The sequence below is a fragment of the Balearica regulorum genome, chromosome 2 (assembly GCF_011004875.1).
Source record: "Balearica regulorum gibbericeps isolate bBalReg1 chromosome 2, bBalReg1.pri, whole genome shotgun sequence".
NCBI lineage: Eukaryota > Metazoa > Chordata > Aves > Gruiformes > Gruidae > Balearica > Balearica regulorum.
This window is the reverse complement of record NC_046185.1, coordinates 143,181,326-143,205,954: the sequence shown is the minus strand read 5'-3', so window position 1 is coordinate 143,205,954 and position 24,629 is coordinate 143,181,326. Positions and strand designations below refer to the sequence as shown.

General features: G+C 38.3%; 1 protein-coding gene across 5 annotated transcripts in view; it reads left to right on the top strand.

Annotated features, from left to right (window-relative positions):
* The window catches only part of CDK14 (cyclin dependent kinase 14), a 320,956-nt gene that overhangs the window by 136,482 nt on the left and 159,845 nt on the right, over positions 1-24,629 (top strand). For all 5 annotated transcript variants that reach the window (XR_012834151.1, XM_075746221.1, XM_075746218.1 and 2 more), the window contains one exon: positions 13,441-13,503. Coding sequence is in view for 4 of the 5 variants with exons in the window: in XM_075746221.1 (XP_075602336.1) it covers positions 13,441-13,503 (63 nt within the window). In the remaining variant the exon portion in view is untranslated. The remainder of the gene's footprint in view (positions 1-13,440; positions 13,504-24,629) is intronic.

The following is a 24,629-nucleotide window of genomic DNA, read 5'->3' as shown; positions in this document are numbered from 1 at the left end:
GCCATGATAAGCATGGACACAGACTAAGCTTCATGCAGCAGCTAGTTCTTCTGGGTTCACGTAGCTGTTTGTTTTTCAACAGGGTGCTCTTGGGATCAGTCCTGTTGGTGGTTGCACCTTTTTATTCCCATGGTGTTTGGTAGCTATTGAAACTGTTTCAGCATCTCATTTAGTAATGGTTTCTAGCAACTGATCCAAGCAGTATTTTAGCATTTTGCCTGGTGGGCAGAGTCTCTCAAGGTGATGTTCAGAAAGGAGGGGGAGGATGCTTTGTTCTCTCCAGGCAGCCTAAGGACTGTATCATAACGACGTTGTAACTTGCTCCTGTGCCTTGAGATGACAGAATTGCTTAACAGCTTAACAGTTGTTAGGTAATGTAACGTTCTAGTCTGATCAAATAGCTAATGCTATCTGATACTACTTACTGCCTGAGAATGCACATATAACCTGAATTCAATTCTTGTGGGTGTGCATTATACAGATTTTAGTTGCATGATCGCAATGACCTTTTTTGTTCCTTTTGTCAAAGAGCTCTCATTCAGTGCATAATATGAATGTTCAGAGGCAAAAATTACAGTTGCCCATTTAAATCTACAAATTTTGGCTGGTTGACTATACAGTCTAGCTGTGCAATTGGTGTTACGGAGCTCTATTTCTGTAATGTCTGGGGTTTTTTTGTTTGTGGTGTGGTGGTTTTTTCTTTTAATACCTGTACCAGGTTTAGCTCAATAGTATGAGTGGTTTGTAGTGAAATCAGTAGAAATATTCATGCAATTAAAATTACATGGTGGCATACATTTTTGAATGACCAAGGCCTAACAAACCTAAAAGGGGTTGAATTTGATTTACTTCATAAAGTGATGTTATGGAATTGATACATTATTGCCATTAATCACTATTGGCCATTTCAAACATACTAAAAACCATTTGAGTGAGATGTCATGATTAAATTAGGGATAAACAGTTAGTGATCCAAGAATTCTCAGAAAATGGAAACTTTGGGTCACTAGCTCGATGATGATTCCATTGGGAAATTAATACTGATGAAATGTCTAAGATTAGCAGAGGTGTTTGGTTTCAGTGTTGACCCTGAAAGAATAGAATGAAATTTAATTTCATGTAGCACCTTTCGTTGCAAAATGCATTGCAGCAATAAGTTAAAAGCTGAAAGCAGAATAGCCTCTGAAAGGAAACATGGCAGTGATTAAATTCTCTGCGTACCTCAAATTAGAATTTTTTTTTTACATGGAAGACTGTCAGATGAAAACAGCTTTTTAACTTTAACCTTGGTGGTCGCCAGAAGCAAGAAAAGTCAATCTTTAAAAATTCTATGTGACAGTTGAAGATCAGGAGAAGTTCATTCTCCATATAAACATTTTGGTGGTGAATGTGAATCTGTACATTTCTGTGGAAGAAGAGAAGGGGGGCTTGTTCCTTTTAAATGAAAGAACTTAACTGAAAATAATTTAGTATATACAGTACCTTGTTAGTAGGGCACAATTTCTTCGTACGCTTTGGTAACTCTTACATCGGCTGTGATTATTGTTGGTCATTTAAGCGTACTGAAAGGGGACCTGAGAGCTCCATTTTGTCACGGGATGACTGAGAGCCGTTGCTCATTACCTGAGGAGTTTTGAGGATGAGCTGCTTGGAATCACCTCTACAAAACCTGAAGGGCTGATAGTCTTTCATGTATGAATGGTAGAGAAAATGATTTCTTTATAATTAACTGGGATGTGCTAAACAAGACCTGAAGTCAAAATGTGAGATTTTGACCCATTTTGCATATGGTATCTGAGACTGCAGTGACTTCCATGGAAAAAGGTCAGTTCAGCTTTACAGTTCAATGCAGGAGTATGACTGTTCGCGTAAGTTTTGTTCCCCTCCTCTCCAGGCTCTGTTTAGTTGTTAGTTTATGCAACCTTGTGGGTATGCCAGCTGTAGTGCAAGTGTCACTGATATAGTCAGCTTTGCCCAAGGAAATGATGAATTTTGCAGGTGAAATCTTAGACATATTGAGAGATCTTTGAAGATGGGTTCACATGTTTGTTCTAAAATTATCGTCAGCTGCTACCATTTCTTTTTTCACTTGTTTATTTAAAAGGAAGATGATTGTATTTAGAAACGCTTAATTGCTGAAAGGCAATCCTAACCAACACATATTGCTACAGGCTTGGTAGAATGATAATGAGTTTTTTAGTATTATGCATAACTATGTAAGTATATTATTATCAATAAATGAACCAGCAACTTGTCCTATTCCTGGCATATAAAAGTGAGCTTGTATAGCAGTACTCTGCATTACACTTTCAATATTTATGAACTAGATTTGAAACAAGAACAGATACATTTATAATTGGAAGTATGAGTAATGAGTAATATTATTTCTGCCTCAACAGTGAAAAAGGTCCAGACTAATCTAATAGTGTAATTTAAAACTAAGCATTTTCAATTACCTCGCCTGTTTTAATTTTTGTGTATGTTTTTCTTTCTTGAAAATTACTTTCCATTAAAGAAGAAAGTTTAATTCTCATTGCTTCATTACAGCAGCTAAAATAGGTTGTTATACAATGAGTTGGCTTAATAAAGTTCATTAGACACGTTTTTCTCCCATTTCCTGTTAGAAAAAAATAGGTGTGAGTTTCTCATTTCAATGCTGATTGGAAATTGAGATATATACTGTTTATTGGAATTAAAAGTCACAGAGCTGAAGTTTCAAAACCTGAGATTTTGAGTTTGTCGTGGGAAATCCCCTACTATTGAGAAGAGGCGCTAAGGGAATACTGCTTTTGGGAAAGCCTTCTTTTTCAAGTTTTAATGAGCAGATCAGAGACAGGAGCTGCTGGTGTCCAAGTATAGGTTGGAAATGAGAACAAAGTCTGCTTTGGGAGGTAGAGATTCAGAAGGGATTTCAGAAGGAAATTGCTTGGTGCTTTGCTGAGAGGTAAAGACTGTGCCAGACATGGGAATCAGCAGGAAAGAAGGAATGGAAAAATTATATTTAAATGTAAATAAAAATACTCCTGCCAGCCTAAGAAGTTTACACAGGTCTAGCAGGACGAGGAAGGATGCTATGCAGTTTGCCTCATCATCCTGACTTTGCAGGATCTCACAAAGGTTGTATAGACTTCATATGGAGGGTGCATACTGATGAATAGATGTGTTAATAAGATTAATCAAGATTTACAATCCAACAGATTGGGAGGCTGTCTTTATCTGAATGTCTATTCTTTGTACAATTTACTAATGTTTTTTTAGAACTTTATCAAATATTGGTTAGATTTGCAGTCTGCTTTGCACCATTTAATAATTAGCATTTACTATTTATTCTTCTTTTTATTAAGTATCAATAAGTGTATTCAGAGTAAACATTAAAAAAACTCCAACAACAACAAAATCAAAGTATAGAAAACATCCAGAGTTGAGCTGACAGATGGAACACTGGAAATCACCTGAGGTATTCTATCTACTGACAGATCGCAATTAGTTTTTCCCTAAGTTACAGATAAAAGTTTCAAACGTCATTGTAGTCCTTCAAAAACACATACATGTAGTAAGATGCATTTGCCAGTGATAACACTCTACTCAGTATAGGTAAGGCCACCACCCAAAATAGTAAATTTGTACACTCATGGAAAACATGAATCAACTGGAGACCTGAGGGGGGGAAAAACAAGAATGAGCAAACGTCTAGGATAAAGGCTTCTGAGGAAACATCAAAGTAAGTAGGGCAGTTTAGAGTTGGGGGAAAAAGAGGATGAGATGGTTACAAACCTTTAAATACACCACAGAGAAAGATGGTGACCCATTTCTGTGTCAATGGTGAAGAAGACAAAAAAATCTGAAATTGCCGAAAGGAAGAGAAAGATTAAACTACAGGAATGCTTCTTCAGTGGTAACGATAGTAAAGCACTGAAGAAGCCACTACGGGCTGATGGTTTCTCTAATACTGGCAGTCTTTAAAAACAGTTTAGACAAATAATCATCAGAATGACATGTTGTTGATAGTAGGTGTAGGTAAGTTGATTTTCTTTTTGAGATCCTTTCTATGTGTATCTTTCTGCATCTTAATTTTTATCAGTTAAATATGAATATTTGTAGTCTTTGAGTGAAGTTAATACACTGTTACTTTCCTGTATCAGGAACTGAAGAAAAAATGTCAGTTTATTTTACTACTTTAAACAAAATTTTTTTAAAAATCCTTCTAGTTTTAGTATTATTATTTTATATTTTTTTTAGTAATTGTTTATTTCTGTGTTGTAGATTTCTGAACACGTCTACCATCAGTAATGTTCTGGTGGCATCCCACGCTTTCCTTATCTTTTAATTTCAGTAATAATCCAGCATTGTCCAAGTCCCTCTGAGGTGAAACCTGACGGTATCTCAACTTGCACTAGAGCTTATCCAGTCGAATTAATTTTTTTTCTTGGGCTCTTTAATAATGTGGGTTGTAACTGCAGTTTAATTCCTCTTAAAATGAGAAGCTCTGATTTATTCAGTGCAGATTGGGAAGAAACCAACCAAACAGCAAACAAAACACCAACCCAAAAATGGGCTGTTTGGAGGGTGATGATAGCCGTAATTCTAAATCTTAAAAATAGATTTTTCATTCCTGAACTAGCAGTATGCAGCTTTGTACTAATTTAATCATAATTATAAAAAAATACATCTATGAAATCTTTAAAAACATAAACTTGGGGTGAGTAATTCTGGCAAAATAATAATAATAAAAATCCTGGAGTCAGAATGAAGAGATCAGTAATTGCAGATATCTTTATAATATGTTTATAGTTTTATCGTAAATAATTAAGGAATGGTGAATAAGAGGAATCAAGAATCAAGCTTGATTAATAAACAGAGCCAACACTTGAAAGTTAAAAAGGCCTATTCATTTTTTTCTTGTTTTTGCTACTTTGAGTAAAGAGGATATAATCCATGGAAGCATCATTTTTTCTTTTGAGCGCCTTGCAGTCTGAACTGTAATTTTCCTTATAAAATTTTTATTAATCTTACAATCATGCATGGACAGTTAGGATGAGGAGGCATGGCAGAAAACAGTCACTCAGCCAGTGTGAAGGGAGGTCTACCATAGGATGCTGAAGCTTTTAGAGAAAGTGTGCTGGTTTTTTCCTGCCCTGAAGATGGTGGGGTTTTGTAGCCCAGCACACCACCATAGCAAAGGCTCTTGTGTCAGCTCAGCTTGTGTAGATACGTCTATACCATCCGCGGCCAGTACTGTGCCAGTTTAAGTGAGGATACTTGATGTCGTGTGGCTGTATGTGGATTGTCAGCCTCCCTGCTGTGTGTGTGTTCCACTCACATGGTCCTGGAGTGAGTACTCTCACCGGGAGTTCATGGTGGATCTGCCATGCTCTAACGAGAAACTTTTTGTATCTTCAAATATATATATATATATTTTTTTTTTGTATATTTGGATATAGTGGATATAATGGTCAATGCTGTGGAAACCTAATGACTTAGCAAATCAAAAAGTGCACATGCATCTCTGTGGGCACATGTATTACAACGTGCTCAGCTTGTAAAAATTGTACCAACACTGTTGACTTTGGGGACTGTAAGTTCATCACAGTTTACACAAGCTGATGATCTGCTGCTACTAAACAGGAATTCCTACTGATTTTTGAGATGTCATTCTTTTGTTAATAATAATAATAACAACACATAATAATCTCACTAAATTCAGTGTTTACTGTCTCTTTAACCTGATTTACTAAGAAAACAAGGCTGATGATACAATTATTGAGGTGGCCAGAGAATAAGGAAGAGGATAAACCAGCATCTTTGGGAACCTGGATTTTGTTGAATATCTCTTTGTTCATTGAGCAATTCTTTCCGCAGTAGTGTGTGTCTCACTCATCAGCATCATAGACCAGATTGTTCTCTGTGCAATGAACAGAGACTTTGAATCAATAAATAAATACATATTTTCTAATAGCAACCGAAAATCAGACAACTGTGCCTTCCTTTTTCTCTCTGGGATTTTCAGGTAGGTTTGTATATGTATTATGTACACCCCCACCACCCAACCTCCTTTTCTATATAATATTGTTCATGTGTTTTGAAGTATATTTATCATTGTTGACAGTGTGAGAGAAATCCAAGGCACTAGAAACATCTGTTAGCAAAGTTGTTTTCATTAAAGGTGTCTTGTGGGGTGGTTTTTTTCTTTCTTGAATCCCTAATATATGTCTTTCCCCTGCTGCTCAGCCCAGCTGGTGCTGTTGCCTTCTGTTGTTTTTCTGGAAGTTGCTAGGTATCACCCAGAGGTAGCTTGTAAGGTATTTTTTGTTAGCATTGCTAACACTGCATTGTCCTGTAGGGGGAAAAGATTGAATTATGGAAAGCCACAGAAATACTTGAAAATGAGAGTCTATGACACTTTTGAAAATACCAGCAACATCAAATTAGTTTAAACCGTGGTGCAGTAATCTGCAGAGCGCTTAGGTTGGAGAATACATGCCATTTAAATAGAATTAACTTGTCTTTGTTCTCCTGTCACTTCAGCTATTCCTACTGCCTGTGCTTTTATTGGTAAATTATATTATCGGTTTAAGAATTTGTTAGTGACAAAAGGGAAAGTATTTTAGCCAGTGAAACTGCTAGGGCATAAATAATGCCTGCTCTCCTTTGAACAGAGAAGAATGGCTTGCAACAGCCTCGCTGCCTCAGTGGAGCAGCACAATCTGTCTGCTGCATGATGGCATCGCCGGCAGCCAAATACTCCCGTTTTTGTTTTAATGGAAGGGTTCTTTCACATTGCTGGTTTTACATGATGGGAATGCGGTTGGAAATGCTTCCTGTTCCATTCACAAGCCCCGGGCTCTCTGTGCATTTCAGCTTCAAAAATGACAGCTGAAACCAATTAGGCAGAATTATGGGACAGCTAAGTCACATGGAGATTTATCATGACCGAGGAAGAGGAGGGAAAGAGAATGTATTGCATGGGAAGTAGAAGTGACTAATTTAATTAGAAGAGAATGACAGTCACGTTATTATTATGGAAAAGGGCTGGCAAAGTAGAGCTCATTTCATGTCACCGGCCGTGCCTTTGAAAGGAGACGTCCTGCCCTTTGTCTGAACACGTTTGTGTTCGGTAGCAGAGTCTCTGATTTCTGAGCAAGATAGTTGAACAGAATAGTTGATGTTAAAGCGAAGCACTGAGAGAATGTCTGAGGACATTCGTAGCTTGTGGTTTACTCATCTATTCATAATGAGAATTCCTTCTTCAAGGGGAGAAGGGAGGAGTCTGAACCATCAGCATTTGTCTCTTTTTTTTTTTTTTTGTCTTTCTCCCCTTCCCCCCGCCCCGTTTGCATACTCTGTCTCTTCCAGAAATATGATGCAGCGTATATAAACCTTGCTTCAGCTGTATAAATATCAGCCTGGATTCTTCTCCGTTCAGCAGATGCTTATACACAGTATGCTCACAAACACACATGTGTCTACTAACATAAACCAGAGTCTTGCTGAGTAGAAGTGACCTTCGTTCATTTATACACTGCCACAAGTTTAAAGTAAAACCCCAATTCATTTCTTCATGTGAGTCTGGAGGGGGGTTTTTTCATACTATGGTTTGTTTTTTTTTCTTGTTCCTTCACCCAAGCTTGATTTTGCTTAATCCTTGTACAACTTTGTTGATTTTTATTTAGACTCTGAACAGTTAGATGGATAAGTAACTTAATCTCTCCCTCATTTTCATGTACCTGTAGGAGTTGTGATAGTTGTCTCCATGATGGGGAGGAAAATACTTGAAATTCATTGAAGTTTGGGTCAAAAATGAGCATTGTCTGATGTGCTTCTACGTACAGTTTGGAAACAAGGGAATGGTTGAACTAGCGTAGCTAAGGATGAGTTTTTTATTCCCTGTCCTAGGAGGCATTGTGCAGTCTCTGGTCTAACCAGAACTCGTGCCATTGGCCCCAGGAAGGGTCAGGGGTGGAGGTCTAGTTACTTGAGATGTGCACTGAGGAAAGGGTTTATGTTTTGACATGCCGAGAGAAGGTAGCACAAAGACTTGACAGAGCCTTCTCAAGGACGTGTAGCTGTGTGTGCCAGAACCCTGAAGTCAAGTCACAGCCCTGGAGCAGTGATCTTCTTGCACGATTTGGTAAAATACAATTATTTGAAGAAATAAGATGCCAAAGTGTGCCTCAGATTGCCTATATTTATTTTTTACTTTCAGCCAAAATGGCCAAGATATCTTAAACTTGTAGCTGGAGGACCCTTGTTGTAAATATTCCAGCCTTACAGCATGGGCTTGGAATTTGGAGAATGGGTAGCCTTTGTACTGTGGGTAGCATTGAGCTATATTTTGACAATTGCCCCAAATTTGGTCAAGTGATAGGCTTCAGAAAAATTGTCATTAGTACTTAAGCACTATGTCTTTGAAGGTTCCCCCTCTTGTCTTGGAGACTTGACTTTAGTCTTTCACTTCAAATATTATAGACTGCGTCCCCGGAGGAAGGGAAATTGTTTCTGGGGGTGGCAGTAGTGGGAGGAGAGATCAAATTGTTCACTTAAAGCATAACAGATTTTGCAGAAAATGTTGTGTTAGTGAGGTGGCAAAGTCAAGTTCTTAAAATTAGAGGACGCCAAGATCAAGATGGCCTACGCAATTTCCTCTTCCATCCTTGTGGAAGAGCCCATTTGCAGCTCTGCAGAGGACTGGGTGGTGAAGGCGTGTGGGGGTTGTTGAACTTTTCTCATTTCTTATGGATGTTGGAACTAGGGTGTCTTCTAGGGTTCCTGCCTCATTCTAAGTATTGTTTCAAGATAAGGCAGGTAATACTGCTCTAGACAACTGGGTTCCATCACTGCTATATTGGGAATTGTCATCACCATCGCAATTTGCTGTCATCGCAATTCAGATATGACTGACTTCTGCTATTCAGCATGAGATTCTCAGTCTCCCTTGCAAAAGCATTATACGCTCACAGCTGTAACTGAAGTCAGTCAAATCACAGAAGGCGAAATACTGAGAAATAGTCTGAAAAATCAAAACTAAATTCCTTTAAATGGAGTTGCCCAAACCAGTGATACTTAAAGATTTTTTTCTCTTTGCTTCAGTTCCCTGCCTGATAAAAGGGAATAATGCCACATCTCCCCTGGATTGCTATGACATTATTTTATGTTTGTGAAGCGTGTGAATAGCGTAGCAATAAGCAGGGTAGGAAAGCCTGTGAGATTAATATTTCTGCCTTCAAAGTAGTAAATAAGCCAGAGACTGCAAGCTGTGTGAGAATGGCAAAAATACCCCAACATAAAAAACACCACAGCTGTTCTGTAATCAGGTACCTTCTATTCTGTTCAGTAAGTATGTCTAATCCTGTGAGGGGAAAAAAAGTATGTGGTCACACTATGCATTAAAAAGTTATCATAATGTACATTTATTGGGCAAACAAAAAAAAGATTGGATAAACCCCGATAATTCTAGACTTTTCTAGCTTTTGAGTTCTTCACTATGGAAACTTGATTTATCTCTATTTATTGTTTTTGTGTAGCTGTTATGAACAAACGAGTGCTAATAGATGATTTGTTCATATATGTGTGCGTAAACTGATGGAGTGTTAAGAGCAGGAATTAATGGGATTTTGAACTTAAGCTAAAATATCATATGTTCTGTCAGCATGGGATTGCTTGTTGTGATTTATGTGTGTTGGGGGTTAACAGTATGCCTGATGGAGTTGTTCAAAGCTAGCTCAACACAGAATTGGTCTAGCCAGGTCCACCTGGGATCAGGATGTGTGTGACGGTATTTGCAATTACTTGGAAGTCCCTGTACTGCATTCCCAGCGTATCCTTCTTCCCTGTGAGGTGTCCTCACTCTCTGAGATGGTGGAGAAAAGATCAAGAGATGTGTTGGTTGGTTGGTTTGTTTCTTGCCTTCCTAGCTTGTTTCAGGATAGTTTCACGTTATTGCCAATATGTAACTTTATCTTGAATTTTCCTTTAGGGTATATATTTTATAAGATCAAGGTGGTAACCACAGCAAAGACCCTAGTGTCGGAGTATGGCATGCTGTAGCTGCAGCCAGCATTCCACTTGGGAAGGCATGTTGCCTTCTACCTCGAAATACAGCATGAAGAAAAAGACTCTGTTCATGTATATGGTACCAATTTCATGAAATGCTGTTAAAAACATGCTGGTTTGCTCTCTGTTTTCTTTTTTTAATGCTTTCCTGAAATTTGCATTCATGTTGTCGTCTTCAGTGTCAGTTGAGCACACAAGCACTGGAGCAGACACTTGCCTGCCAAAAGGGAAAACAGGTTTAGAAATAGCTGTCCCAGCAGCGCTGTCAGCTTTCCTGGCTATACTAATATTTAATTCAATGTGCATTGAGTCCCTGCCTTGGGAAAAGAAGAGCAGCTGATGTTGCCTTTACTTTACCGCTACCACCTTCTTCTTTTTTTTTTTTTTTTTCAAAGTGAGGAATAATGTGCTGCAACTTTCTAAGTTGGTTTCCCAGTTGGTACCATAGTGTTTAGTTGCTTTTATAAGAAGGGCTCTAACTTAGTTTTATGAGGGCCAATTCTTGAAAGATTTGAACAGAAAAGACTTTCCATTTCTGTTCACTGTCTGAATGAAGATTTGGTAGAGGTTTCTCTGTGTCTATAATGTGTGTGTGTGTGTAAATAGATGCCGGAAGACTGCTGCACAATTGACTCTTTAAGGTTTCCAGGATTCTGTAGAAATTGCTGCTTTCATTGAATTTTAGGTAGATGTGACCAGAAGTTTTTTTGAAGGACAGAACTGCTGATGCAGAAGGTTATATCAGGCTACCAGTTGCCCTGGTCCTTGAGGTAGGAAAAAGAGGCAAATGATGCATAACACACACAGGATCATCGTTGATGATCATGTGTGGAGGAAATGCTTCCAAATAATAACTGAAATATACATGGAAGAAATTGGGGTTATCCTCACAATTCATTACAAGTATATTGAAAATAAAAAGATGACTTGTTGCTGTTCTTAGTGATGTGACTCTGAAGAGGATGTTCTTAGAAAGCTTTTGGTGAATAGAAGGGTGCAGCTAGCGGGCAGTTGGGTTGCTGGGGCTTCAGGGATGGGACCTTCAGAAGTGGCATTGTGTTTGTCTTCCTCTGGTCTGGTTTCTGTCAGCCGACTAGTTGCAAATCACAGAAATCAGTAGAAGGTGAAGGAGGCAGTAAGTTTCCTACCTAGCAGGTTATCTGTCACCCACAAAGGCTGGCAGACTGAACTGCAGGGAAATAATAATCCTCCTCCTTCAGCCAGTCCTCACGAGGGAGGTGACCTGCTCGGGGGCCGTGATGGCTGCGTCGGAGGCACCGCAGTAGCGATGGGACAGCACTGCCCTGTTCACCCTGCCGGGCTTTCTAAAGCAGAACTTCAGGCTTTTCTTTAAACTTCTCCCAGGCACTGCAGATGCTATCACTATTCAAAGGTTTGTATTTTAGTTAAAAAGAATATGTTAATCCACCAGGCTGACATTTCTCTTCAGTAATATAACCCATTAAAATGGGGGCAATCCCCCAAACTTCTTATCTGACACCAGCCATCACCTGTAGTAATGGTATTTCAGGTGATGTTTTGCCAGAAGCAGACTCTTGTGCTGGGGTCAGTACTCAAAAGCTGTCAGCTTTTCCAAATGAATGACAAGGCTAGCAGATGGCTTTCTTCAAGTGTGTTTCCTTGGTGTTGGTACAGTAAAACAAGACAAAACTAGGTAATGTGATGATGCATACTGAAGGATGACCGGTCCACTTTTGGCATGGCTTATTGATACAGTTCCAGAAAACTTAACTGGAGGAATAGAAGTGGAATACATACCTGAAGTGGCTGAAGATTTTACAGAAACTAGGAATAAGTCTTTAAGCTAAACATAGACTTTATGCAGAATAAACTTCACTGACAGTAACTATTCACCAGTAGAGATGTATTTTTCAATTTTCTTTGTAAATGCATTCACTGATGTTTAACTATTAATTGAAGTATTGCTTGGTGTAGCTTGTGTTTTGGAAGAAGCTCTGTTGCATGGTATTTAGTGTACTTTGCCTGTTTGAGCATGCCCTCTGCCCTTGTGATACTCACATTGTTCCTTTTGGGACTCAAGCGATTTCCTGCAGTCAGGGCACTCGCTCTCTTGAAAGCGGGTAAGAATTCCTGAAAAAAAAAGGTGTGCTAGTGCACAACCTAATCAAACAGTGCATCTTACGGCATTGCGATGTTAATTCTACATGCACAGTGTGTTTTTATAGTTTATGACTTCAGAAGAGAAGATTATACAGAATAGTTGTGGCTCACACAAATTTTGAGTCTTAGAAGATGTGAACCTTCCTATGTATCCATGTAACTCTGCAAAAGAGCACTAGAGAATGGCTCCTGGACTCAGAAATGCTGCACAGAGAAACCATCCTGCTATGTTGAAGGCAACTTTTGTCCAAAACTCTCACCTTGAAAACTGCCTATATTTAGTTGGGCTGTATGTGAGGCAGGTATTGCCAAGTAGCTTTTCAAGGAATGCTGCATGATTTTTGCCAGATGTGTTCAGAAACCAGATGTGGAAGGCAGAGTCAGTCTCTGAGTTTTTGGTGGTTAATCTAGTGCATATTTTTGCTTTGTTTATTCTGAACATAATTCCAGAAGCTGAGTTGTGCAAGCAAATTGGAGAAGCAACGTGCCACTTCACTGAAAGCGTGCTGCTGACTGGTAGGAAAGTGAAGAAATGCAAGAGAAAAAAATCAGAGAAAACAGTGTTTCCATAGTAAAAGCAATAAATACTTACTAATTAAAAATAACTTTAATCTATACACTGCAAGCCTGCTTATTTTCTGAAGACATTTTATGGTATATTTGCAGGGAATATAAAAGTTTTGAGTTTTCAGTGAAGCTGTTTTCTAGAGTAGCTGTAATTAATAGCTGTACATGTGCATAATATATGCTTCGTTTTGAGCTGGAAAGTATCATTCAGTGCTCTGATATGCAATGCCTTTCAGATTTATTTTCTAAACCATCAAGCCATCTTAATCTAGAATCACCATAAATTATATTTAAAAGGCAATGTTTTAATGTGAATAATGAGAGTAGCATTTGAGGGTTCTCCCTTTAGGTTCTTACTCTTCCTTCCTGATATTACCTTTATACTGGTGATGGTGATATTGTCTTTACAAGGTATAAAAAGATACTAAAATTTAAGTAATTAATTTACCATATACAGGATGTTAGGGAAAAAAAATTACATTTGGTGACTACTGATATCAGTCAAGTTACCAAGGTTGTTAAATAAAATTGAGTGTAAAGGTACAAGACCATGTGTGTGCATGTATGGCTGAAAAAATCTCCTTATTTTCCATTTGTTCTGTCCACTCCGAAGTAGAAGGATATTTATGGCTGCAGTCATAGAGATATTAATACACTTTTTTCCATCTGACTTTCTTTTAGCACACTGATTTATGTCAGTACATGGACAAACACCCTGGAGGGCTTCATCCAGAAAATGTGAAGGTAAGAATCAAAAAGAGCACGCATTCAAGGCAGTAACAGTAACTTTGTGTAAAATGTCATGTCAGTTGTTTCACAGAATCTGCTAAAGGGAAAATGATTGCCATATGAACTATACTTTAAAATATTTTTTTTTAAAATAATTAAAAATGCAAATATTTGAATGTTCCCACAAAAGAACTTGTGAAGTCTGTAGAATTGATTCAGAGCCAGGATATATAAGAAGTAAATAGCATTACAGTGTTGGTAACCCCTCCCCTCCATTCAAACATCTTAAGACAATACTGCCCTAAAACCCCTCAGGAAACTTGCTTTAGGCTGTCAGTGCTAGATCTTCAGTGAGGTAAGTCATTGTAGGGTCACTGAGTTTGAGGGAACTGCAATGAATTATATTAGCTGAATATACTGCTTTTTATATGACCATATAAGATCTTCCTCAATCTCTTTGCTCACTTATTTTAATGAAGCATTTTCATAGCTGATCTCACTTCTTAATTTTTTTTTCCTTCTAAGGTAGATACTGAGAATCATCACACAGGAAGGAGGGACTTTATTAGCAGGATTTAATGGGAAGATAGATGGGTAGAGACTTGATCCAGTTACTTTCTGGGAAGTCAGCCAAATTATTTTAACATCAAATGAAAGCCAATCAGACATGCAGAATGTGTCGTGTGTGTATAGATCACCCAGATGATATTTGTTACACTTGTCTTGCACTTTGACATCAGTCCCATTGTTGTCCTACTTTGGAAGTGTTTAAATCGTCACTTGTCATACTGAGAGCTTTATTCCAGTATTTAGTTTCTTGAAATTGAGAAGTTCATGGAAAAAAATATATCTTTCTTTGCTGGAAAACTCAGAAGACCAGTTTGGTTATACATCAACTAGTTTTATAATGTAGATGATTGATTAATTTTCTGTGTTCTTTCACTGAAAAGTGGCATATACAATATATGAAGTTAGTTGAGAATGGCTACCATCTAAAAAAAAAATGAGAAAAATTCTTCCTTACTGCATATATTTGGCCAAACTAAAAAAGAAAAAAAATAAAAATACATGATGTATATGCAGCAAGATAGCATCCTTGTAATGTATGACTTACTGGGACATTTTGCTAGTGTGGACAGAGGAGGTCCCCGGGTCTCCCTCCAGTGCCAGCTCCCCAGTGCCTCTGTGAGTGCGGCACTCACAGAGTGCTCAGTGAGGGCTGAAGGTGGGTAACGTGGGACCTGCTTTTCGAACACTAAAATTTCTGAGCTTTCTTCACTGCTCAGTTTCCTAAGCAGAGCTTCATGTGCTGAATGTGCTTGTTAAAACAATGGGTTTGTGTTTCATTTCCCTGGGTGGATATTTTTACATTTGGCTCTCTGAGGTTTGGGATAAGCTAAGACTGGCTTTTGAAGTTCTTTGTGCTGCTTTAGATTTGTAAGACTACTCCAAGGCTGCAGCGCTGTATAGCTCAAGATCTAATACGCTGTAGTCATTGTAGCTGTAATTGTTCCCTGCTGAGAAGACTTCATAATTCACACAACTGCACTTTTTCTTGATCGTATCAAGGCCCAGTGAGCTTGTCTTTGAGGAGGATAGGTGTACACGCATAATTGGGCTTGCTAATGCGTCGCTCCTCTAAATCCTGTGATACCTGTCTTTTAAAACAGGAGCTGTGGAGGGAACTGCAGCAGCAGCATTTCCCTTTCAAATTTTGCTGCATGTATTCCTGTGGCTATCTTTACCATCTAACAGCAGTGTTCAGCAACACTTCCGAAACTTAAGGGCACATTAGAAATATTTCTTTGAGTAGCTGGGTGTGGGGTCCTGATGTACTGCTAGTTCAAGCTTTTTGAAGTCCAGATGGATTATTAATAAAAAGGAACCTGGAAAAAAAGACAGAAAACATCGGGAAGCTGGAGGAAAACAACCCTTCTACCATAACCAACCCACTGGACAATTAAAATTCTTTTTTTCCCTGTTCAATAATATTAATGAAAATTGATTGTATGTATTTAGTAGACTCTCTTGCCAGGCCAGCAGCAAAGGCTAGCCTTAATTCATAGCAGTAATTATTAAAACCTAGCATGATGATTTGAGTTCCTACCAGTTTAAAACTGAATCAGCCTGCCTGGGGCTTTCAGTGAAATACCTGCTCTCAAACTATGAGTGAAAAGTACCTGTTCAGCCCAAGAGAGTGATTTCTTCAGCTGGGAGGACAGAAATTGCAGAGAGAAGGGAACTGAATCACGTATTGCTAACAACTCCCCGACCTTCACCAGCGTGCAAAACTGAGAGCTTGTGCTCCTCTCTTCTTACAGAGGAGATAAGATGCGTTACTACACAATATCTTCATGCTTTGTTGCACTATACTGGGTTTGTTGACTTCTTATGTAATTGTGGTTTGTCACCTATTTTGGTTTTTGCTTCTGGACAGAGTTGTCTATGTGGAGCTACAGCTGATTTTTAAGGGTTGATCTGAGCCGTGTTAATGAGCCTTCTTGCCCTGCCAGCCCCTTCTTGCTAGAGGCCCTTCAGGAATTTCACTTTTAGTCAGACTTTTAGACAGTGTTTGTTCAGAATCACTGGTTATGTGATCCCTAAATCCATTTAAAAAACCTTACAGTTGAGCAATTATATTCCAGTAGCAATAAATTAGTCTCGGCTCTCTGGGGCTAACCTGTGGGATTAAGCCATTGATGCTCTCCCAGTATGACAAAAGGCCCCCTGCCTTTTAATTTTGTTCTTGAGGAAATTATTGCCTGCTGATGGATATTCCTTTCTGGCTTGTTGCCAGTTATTCTAAACACAAAACCACATAATCACACATCTTTCTTTTTCCAAAGAATGTTATACGGTAGTTCCTGTAAAACAGTACTTTATAGGAATGCAGAATCAAAGCCATTATTTACTTATGTTTTGGTTCCTATAAGACATCTTCAGCCTAATTATATTTCTGAATTTTCTCCGTATCTACAAGCTAAAGACAATGCTTGTTCCCTCAGGCTTAGTTTTAGATGAAGAGTCGTAAATAGAATAAAATCCAAATTACTTTGATGGACACCCATATTGCTGTCCCCTTGGGTGTTGTGCTTGACATTGCCTTTCTTTGTGGTTTCAAATAGGCTATTTGCTGTCACTTAAATATTTAAAATAAAGAGTAAGCAGAATATTATAAGTGTGTGGAAATATAAAGAATGTCTCACTTGGCAGATGTAGGAGTCTTGGGACAGTATGTTTAAGCAAACAAAAAATATTGCTTCCTAAAGTATTAGGTTTAGCATTTTAGTGGTATGTATGTATTCACACATAATGATTTCAGACTTTTTTAATTCATGTGTGGAGGACCAAGTCTTACTAATAACATCAGGTTTTAAACCCTTCAGAGAATTTGTGTGTGAGGCTAAGATGTTATTATCTAAAGTTGTTTTTAAAATATCCATTCCTGAGAATCTTAGACCCAGTATCCTGGTGACATAAACATGGTTAGACACCTGCAACACCTTTATCAGCTAGAAGGGAAATTAGCAGAAAGCAGTTGTTTTGATCCATAGATTCTCCAAACTCCGTTAGCTCCAAATACACAATTGTATATGTCTTTGGTAACTAACAAGCCTGCATATCTGCCATTTATTTATAACTATATATTAATATACTGTATATGGTATTATAGTTAGAGATGAGGAGAGAAAAGGTAATCAGTAAGTCCCTGTTTAGTAGACACAGCCTCATCTTCTCTTCTCTAGTTTTGAAGACATCTTTCTCAGTTTTTCCAAAACTGAAGGCAAGCAATAAATCTTAAGTACGTGGCCCCACATATAATTTTGTTTCTGTTGGAAGCTACTGCTGCAGCCTTGTGCATGATTGGAGCTAAGAGCTGATTTATAGGTGTATACCCTGTGGCACTTGCCAAACTCCAAAATGCAGCTGTGGCAAACTGAGGTACAAGTCTTGCTCCTGACTCGCCCTATGCTGTTCCTCCTGGCCAGGACTACTGAAATCTCTACTCCTGGCTTTCTTGCCTACAGTTGTTGCTGCCTTTAGAGGTAGTTCATGCTTCTTGGACTCTCAGTTGAAACATCTGGATTGGTTCCTACATCAGGGACTCTAACGGTCACAGCAGCTAACTGACCCTGCCAGTGATTTTTTTCTATTACAATCTTCATTCTGATTTGTGCTTCTTTCTGTCTGGTACAGGGCCATCTCCACAAGCCTTTTGACTTATCTTCTTGGTTCTCCTGAGCCTTTGTTTGTGGCTGTCCATACATGGTTCTTGTTTAGTAAATTCATAATTTAATTTTTAAGTATCTTTTTTTGTACATGTCAGCAAGTCCTGTGACAATGTAACTGTTCTTAACTTATTTTAACCTTTGAAATATCATCTTTATTTTAACTGCATCTTTTACTCCATATTATCACATTCCCAGTAATGCAAGTAAGTTAATTTTTATGTTTTGATGCATTTATTTTATAGGTAAGTCCATTTTCTGTAACTCCTATTACTGGTGGAACAAGTGGAGCTCAAGCTTGCATCTGTCATGCCTGCATTGCTTGTTTGTGCTCCTGCCTTAAAAATAAATCTATTAATGAAAGCTGATTTGCTTTTTAATTAGTGATGCTGCATTGAAATAGCTGTAGTCTTTTGGGAAAAGCATCCTCATATTTTTCTCTCTGCCTTTTTTCCTCTACTTGCAATGTTAGAGGTAATAATTGATTTGCGTGAGCATTTGACTTTGAAAAACCATCTTTGACAAAATAAAAAGATACTTGCGTCTGACCCACTATTCCTCAATCCACGCAACACCAGCCTGCATGACAACAAGGTTGTCAAACAGACAAAAACTGTCTCTGTCTCTTAATCACTCTCAAAATCTTTTACTTCAGGCAACTTGGAAGCCTCCTATTGTCTACTGTGACCAGAGGGAGAAGGATTTTCCAGTTTGTTCTTACTCTAATATTGCTGCTCTGATTCCTTCTTATCCCTGTGCACCTTTTCTCTTCCCAGGGCCAAAAAGTGTTAAGAAGAAATAGACCCTTTTGTTGAACTTTGCATGCAGGGAACAGGAATATTCAGCCTTCTCCCAGGGAACAGGAATATTCAGCCTTCTCCCAGGAGCCTCCAAGACTTCAGTTCTTACCCATCTCAAATTTGAGCCTTCCTTGCTCCTAGGAAGCAGGGCACAGCAGTGCTCTATGCATAATTGACAGATATTTTTGAAGCAAAACCTCAATCAACTAAGCCCTACCCCCACTACAACCTTTAAAAATGTCTTTTATCACTGTAGTACTGAGTCAGAGAAAATAGTTGACTGTCAAGGTCACATGTAAGGTATGTGGCAAAGTGTGGAGTGGAATTTGGGTATTAAGTGTCCTAGGACGGCCCAATGATCTCTGTAAAAACTATGCTTAAGTTTCAGTGAAAAAAGGTAACTAGTTTCAGTCTTAAAACTTCTACAAAAATAGTTTAAAAGAAATGTAATTAATAGGAATTATTGAAACATAATGAGATGCTGCAACATTTTTCTGTGCTAAAGGCTCAAGAAGAGATCAGTCAACTTTATAGCACTCTAAGTTAAAAAAAAATTTAAGAAAAATCCAAAATCAGATATGATAAAATTATTTGATTTATTAAACTAAGCTTTTAATACTAGCCTCCTAAATGAGATGAAGTACCCGTTGAATTGAAAATGTTGAAATACAGTGGATGTTATCTGATGTTATCAGAAATCTCTGGCACTTAATGACTTGCGGTATTCATTTATTCCTCTCCATACTGCAGCATTGTGAATATTGTCCATAACTAATGGTTGTAGTTTTTAAAGTTGAGTCTGGTTTTATCAGATTAATAATTTTTGACAATTAACGACTAACGTGAAAATTATCTGAGTCAAAGCCATAGGGTAGTTGTCATCTGATGTCTTTTATAAACACAAATATTTATCATTGAACTGATTACAGCTTTAGACTAATCTTCCCTACCCTTTGTGCTTCAGCATCCAGAACATGGAAGGATTAGGCAACTCCTGTATCCCATCCACGTGAGGCTTTTACTGCATTTGAAGTGCAGCTGCTTGAACTTCAGCAGTAGCAGAGCATTGCATACTGGCTCTTGCTAAGCATTAGCTCCATTCAGTATTAGTAAGATATAAAAACATATGCTTGTTAGTAAAGCATAGTATCTGAAAAGTATGCTAAAAATGCTTTGTTTTTTAGGTTACAGTTGTGTTATTGATGTAGGCCTCCCTGGTGTGCTTCTGTTTTCTTTCCATTGTGTGATTGTGTAAACCTCTGTGGCGTTGCAAAGAAGTCTGTGGTCCCCCTTTTTGTGGGAGACGTGTTGAATTACATGGCCAGTCCTGCGTCCGTATGTGACAAATGTGTGATTACACGTGATGTAGGGGAAGCTGTGGCACGTGAGCACCTGTGTGTAACTAGAGGTGTCCAACCAAAAGGTTGACTGCTATAGACTTAGGTGCACAGGAATTAGGCAATTAAACCATGATAATACATCCAGCTGTGATGAATTTTCATGTCTTGTTTCACCTGTCATATTGACTCACTGGAGTTTGGAGAAAACACTTTTACTCCAAGGTGAATACATGCTGTGGTGGTCCTTTTAATTTTATCAGTTGTTACTAGAAGCAAATCAAACTAGTTGTCACGCTTTTGAATTCTCTCTCCTACTCACTGAAATTAGTGATGCTGCTGATGTAGAGTTGAATTAAAATATATTTCAACAGATATGCTAAGTAGGAAGTAATGCTGTTTAATGTGGTTGAGAAGCTGCTATTTTTCATTCCTCATTTAGCGAACAAGCAGGTGTACAGCAGACAGAATAACGTTATACTACCAAATTAAGGTTGTCTTTTACACATGGCATTGAGAATTGATTATTTAAATTAGACTTTTTAGTTATCAGACATTAAATATGGCATCAGCATTTCACTCTACTGTGTCAGTCATGTCACTTAAAGTAATGATTTGATAATATGCACAACTGTGAACAGTAAATGCAGAATCTTTATCAATGTGTTAAAATTCATGCTAGAAGAATGTCACTTTTATATTTACTGCAGTGAGAAATACATGCAAACTCTAAACTGAAAGGAGTGTGTGCATGTGTAATTTATTGTCTGTATGATCCACATGGTTCACATAGGGCAAAAAACACGAAGATATTGTAGGGATGAAGAAAACACTTTTTCCAGTGTCTTTAAAATTGGTGAGGCACAAATTGCCACCCTGACCTAGTTCAGCATGGGCATGAATTGATGAAAGTTAGAAAAGGAGATTTAATTTAATTGAATTTATTTTTACTTCTGCCATTCAGAAGAAAAAATCTGAAAGAGTTTTGCACTTATTGAACATTAGCAGATGACTGTAACTGATCATAAGGGAGTGTCTTTATACTCAGTTAATTAAGCACACCTTCCTCATTGCAAATGACTGTAGTAGTACCCAGAGGGGACAAAAAATGATTAAAAGAACATCAAAGAGAATAGAAGTTACGAAATTAACACTGTCCAATCTCTTTCCTTTGCAGTTCTGCTGCAAATAAGTGGAAAAATTTGTAGGTTTAGTATATTTTTTTTAAAGTAATGATACGATGCACATTCCCAGCGGCTGTACTGTATGCATTTCTGTGTGACATCATTGTCTTTGGTAAGACTCTCATGTAAGGAATGCAGGAGCAAGTTAGAAGCCATTATAAATGTATTTTGGAGAGAATTATTTTAGAATTCTTTGAGAAAGAACTTGGTTGTTTCCAGGGAGGTCAGATAGGAGAACCTTTTCTTGAGATAAAGCTTATTTTGATCATGAAAAACACGCTGATTCAAATGGCTAACAATTTTTTATTCAGATAGGATCCTTTATTCCTAGGGATGCAGATTCATCTCAAGTCAACACCTTGTTCCTGGAATTTCTTCTTCTGACAATTTAAGCAAGAGAGTCTGCAAAGCTTTGACCTAAAAAGTTCAGTATTTCACCAGGACATTGTTAGAAGTGAAAAGTTGGATTTTATCTTGTGGGTGTTATCCTGGTTGCAAGGAGGGAGAAGAATAGCAAACCAACAGTGATAAAAACGATTGTGCTTGATGAGCTTTTGACATGCTAGTAGAACTCGCACAGAGACATTTCTCATTGCTTCTTTGATAATACATATTACCAGGGTTTTTTTTCTCATGTTAATGGTTTACAGCCAGTAGGTCTAAAACTCCCAAACAATCTAGTAAACCCAAACGTAACTGAGCATTGTGTTCGGTTGTGTTTATTTCCAAGGCTGTGAGATAGTACTGTGGGGATTTATTACCTCCTTTTCCCTTTGTAAATAGCCAATAATTCACAGAAGCCTGTAATATCCTCTAGATGACAGGGAGACGTACGCTGGTTGCAAGCATGAGGTGAGGTGTCCTGGGTTGGGTTTCTTTTACTGGTATTTTTAGATTTGATGGCCTATTAAGACTGAATATGATATCGATTGATGCTGAATGGACACAAGAGAATTCAGATGATTGCGTGATACCCAGCTGGTGTGCTTTGGTACATACAGCAAGCAGGAGCATTGGTGTTATCAGTGATGAGCGATAATAAAGCTTATGCAGTATTGTGTATTACTTTTTGAAAGTAACTATGCTAATACAGCAATATGAGCTTGCTAAAGGACCAGCACATTAATCCAGTCATGCTTTCAGCTTTCTTCTGAACGGATGTGAACTCCTGGTCCAGGTTAGCTCAGCTCCATTTGCAGTCTCTTGCTGCAGAGAGATCAGAGCCAAGAGTTTTGTGCATCTTCTATAGACTGAAAGGTTCCATGTAGCTTTCTACACGTATCTAGGGCCAGGCCCTTTATTCCCAGAATACAACATGTGGTGAGGGAGCTCAAATGCAGGAAATCATTCAGAAATCCCTCAGTGCCATCAGGGAAAGACAGTTCCTGACTTAAAAAAGCCCCCACAGGCCTCATTAGTCTGTTCTGTTGGGCAGCATCCTTCTTGTCATTGGGGTCCTTGATGTCTCAGCAGACGCTGTGTGGAAACGGTACATTTTCTGGAGAATCTCTCTGGGCAAGTTGTGAATTTCTTTCTGCTTTTCATTTACCTCAGTATCCTTTTCCAGAGACTCTCTACCATCTCTGGGAATGGAGAGCAACTATGTGGAGTCATCTGAGCACTTTTATATAGATCCCCTGTGCATGAGCATCCCCCTTTATCACTAGACTCGTCAGAGCTTTCTGAACCTAAAGTTAACCCCCGTTAGATGTCTTTTCATGGCCTGTGTCAGTGTTTAGCTTATAAGCTCATTTGGATGAGAAAAGCTCAAGATCCTACACGGCATTCAGAGGATGACAAGATAGTAAAGCGTTCTACTGCACATGAGCCATCTTGCAGCTGTCAGATGTGTGCATGTAATGGTCTCGGCTGTGCACTCACCCAGGCTCATGAAAAACACCATGAAAGCAGGGCTGTTCGTCCAGGCAGCTGGCAAGTCTCTCAGAAAATGTAATTGGTTTAAACGGGCATTTGGTCAAATCTTTCACGTAGCTCAAGTGGCTATCCAGGCCTTATACTTGAAAGATTATGTGGGTGCTAACCTTATTGTGGAGCTGAGGGCTTTCTCTTGTAAGTTTTAAGAACTGCTAATATTCTTTTAATATCACAGTCCATAAACCCCAAATTAGCTTTGACCTGCATGCATTTTTCTCACTGACAATGAAAATTCTTCATTAAAATATGTTTCTCATTAAAGTGAGAGCTGCATAACTGTTAGGGGAAAAAATGTATTGTTTTTTCATGGTATAATAAATAAGCAAGGCCTGAAGCACAAGTATTAAAATTTTATTTGGTCTGAATGTAAAGTATTGAGCCTCCTAATGTTAAAACTTGCTGAAAACCTGACTTCTAGAGACAAATCCCATTCCTGTTTTCTGTCTTTTCCAACTCTCATCGCGATGACCCCTGTCATTTTGTGTTTCATTTTATCACCAAAACCTCTGTTCTTACTAATAAGCTATAAACTGTACACAAGTGATGTCCTAGTTTGTTTATTAGAGCTTATTTAACACTTATATAGCCTTGTGTATGACCATGCAAAAATTAAAATTACTAACATAAAAACTCAAGAACTACAAATCTGTATTCTTTCTATCCTCACAACCACCTCATTGAAATGCATATGGAATTTGCCATTGACTCCTTTTGGAGTTATCCTCTGGTCATCCTGTGGCCTTGGAGAAATGGCAGTTTGGTTGCTTGTTCAAAACCCCCTGCAGAAGCCCCAGGCTGAGGTTTCATAGTCGTCAGAAAGTGGAGGAGGGAGCAAGATCAGAGTACAGCCATGAGAGGTGGTACGCCGATTTCAGATCGGGAATAGGGGTAAGAGGTGATGGTACCTCATGTAGCATTTATTTCTGTCCTTGTGAAGGTAATGCAAATAGTCTTGAGGTGGAGCACGTTGTTGGAGAGGGCTTTCCTCAAAGACAAGGGTCGAATTTGACTGTGAGAAGGTGGAAGTGTTTCCTGAGGTGTCAGAAACGGTTCTTTCCAACTCATCTTTTCTTTTTATGGAGTGGAGAACGATTGGGAATGGAGAGCCTTTTTTACTGTTCTTTCTTCCCAAGCAATCCCAAAGGGCCTATGGTTTGCAGAATGCTCTGCTGCCAAGCATTAGGCTTGTGTTTTCACTTAAATCTTTTCACGTTTAATATTACCAAATAAAAACAAAAGGTGAAGAGGAAAAGAGAAAGCACCAAAACAATGGCTGAGTTCACCCTCTAACCAATTCAGGGAGATTTTTTTTTCCCCTTCTCTTTCATGATCTTCCTCCAAGGAGGAAACAGTTGATACAGTGTATGTGAGTGAATTAATTGACTTTTGTGGAAGTGCTTGATGAGTACAGCATGTCTACAAGTTTGGAATAAAACTACATTCCAAAGTTGTCCTCAAGAACAGATGTTTATTCTGTTTAGTTGTGAAATTGTTGGGTTTTTTTCTTAGCATGTTGTGTCAAATCACTTGATTCTTTGCATTAAAGCCAAATGAAAGCCAGCATTAATAAACATATTTTGAGTTATAAAGATTATAATGCTGTAAGATAACATGATAATTGAAATTTCTTTGCATATTTAAAAGTCATGTTTGAAG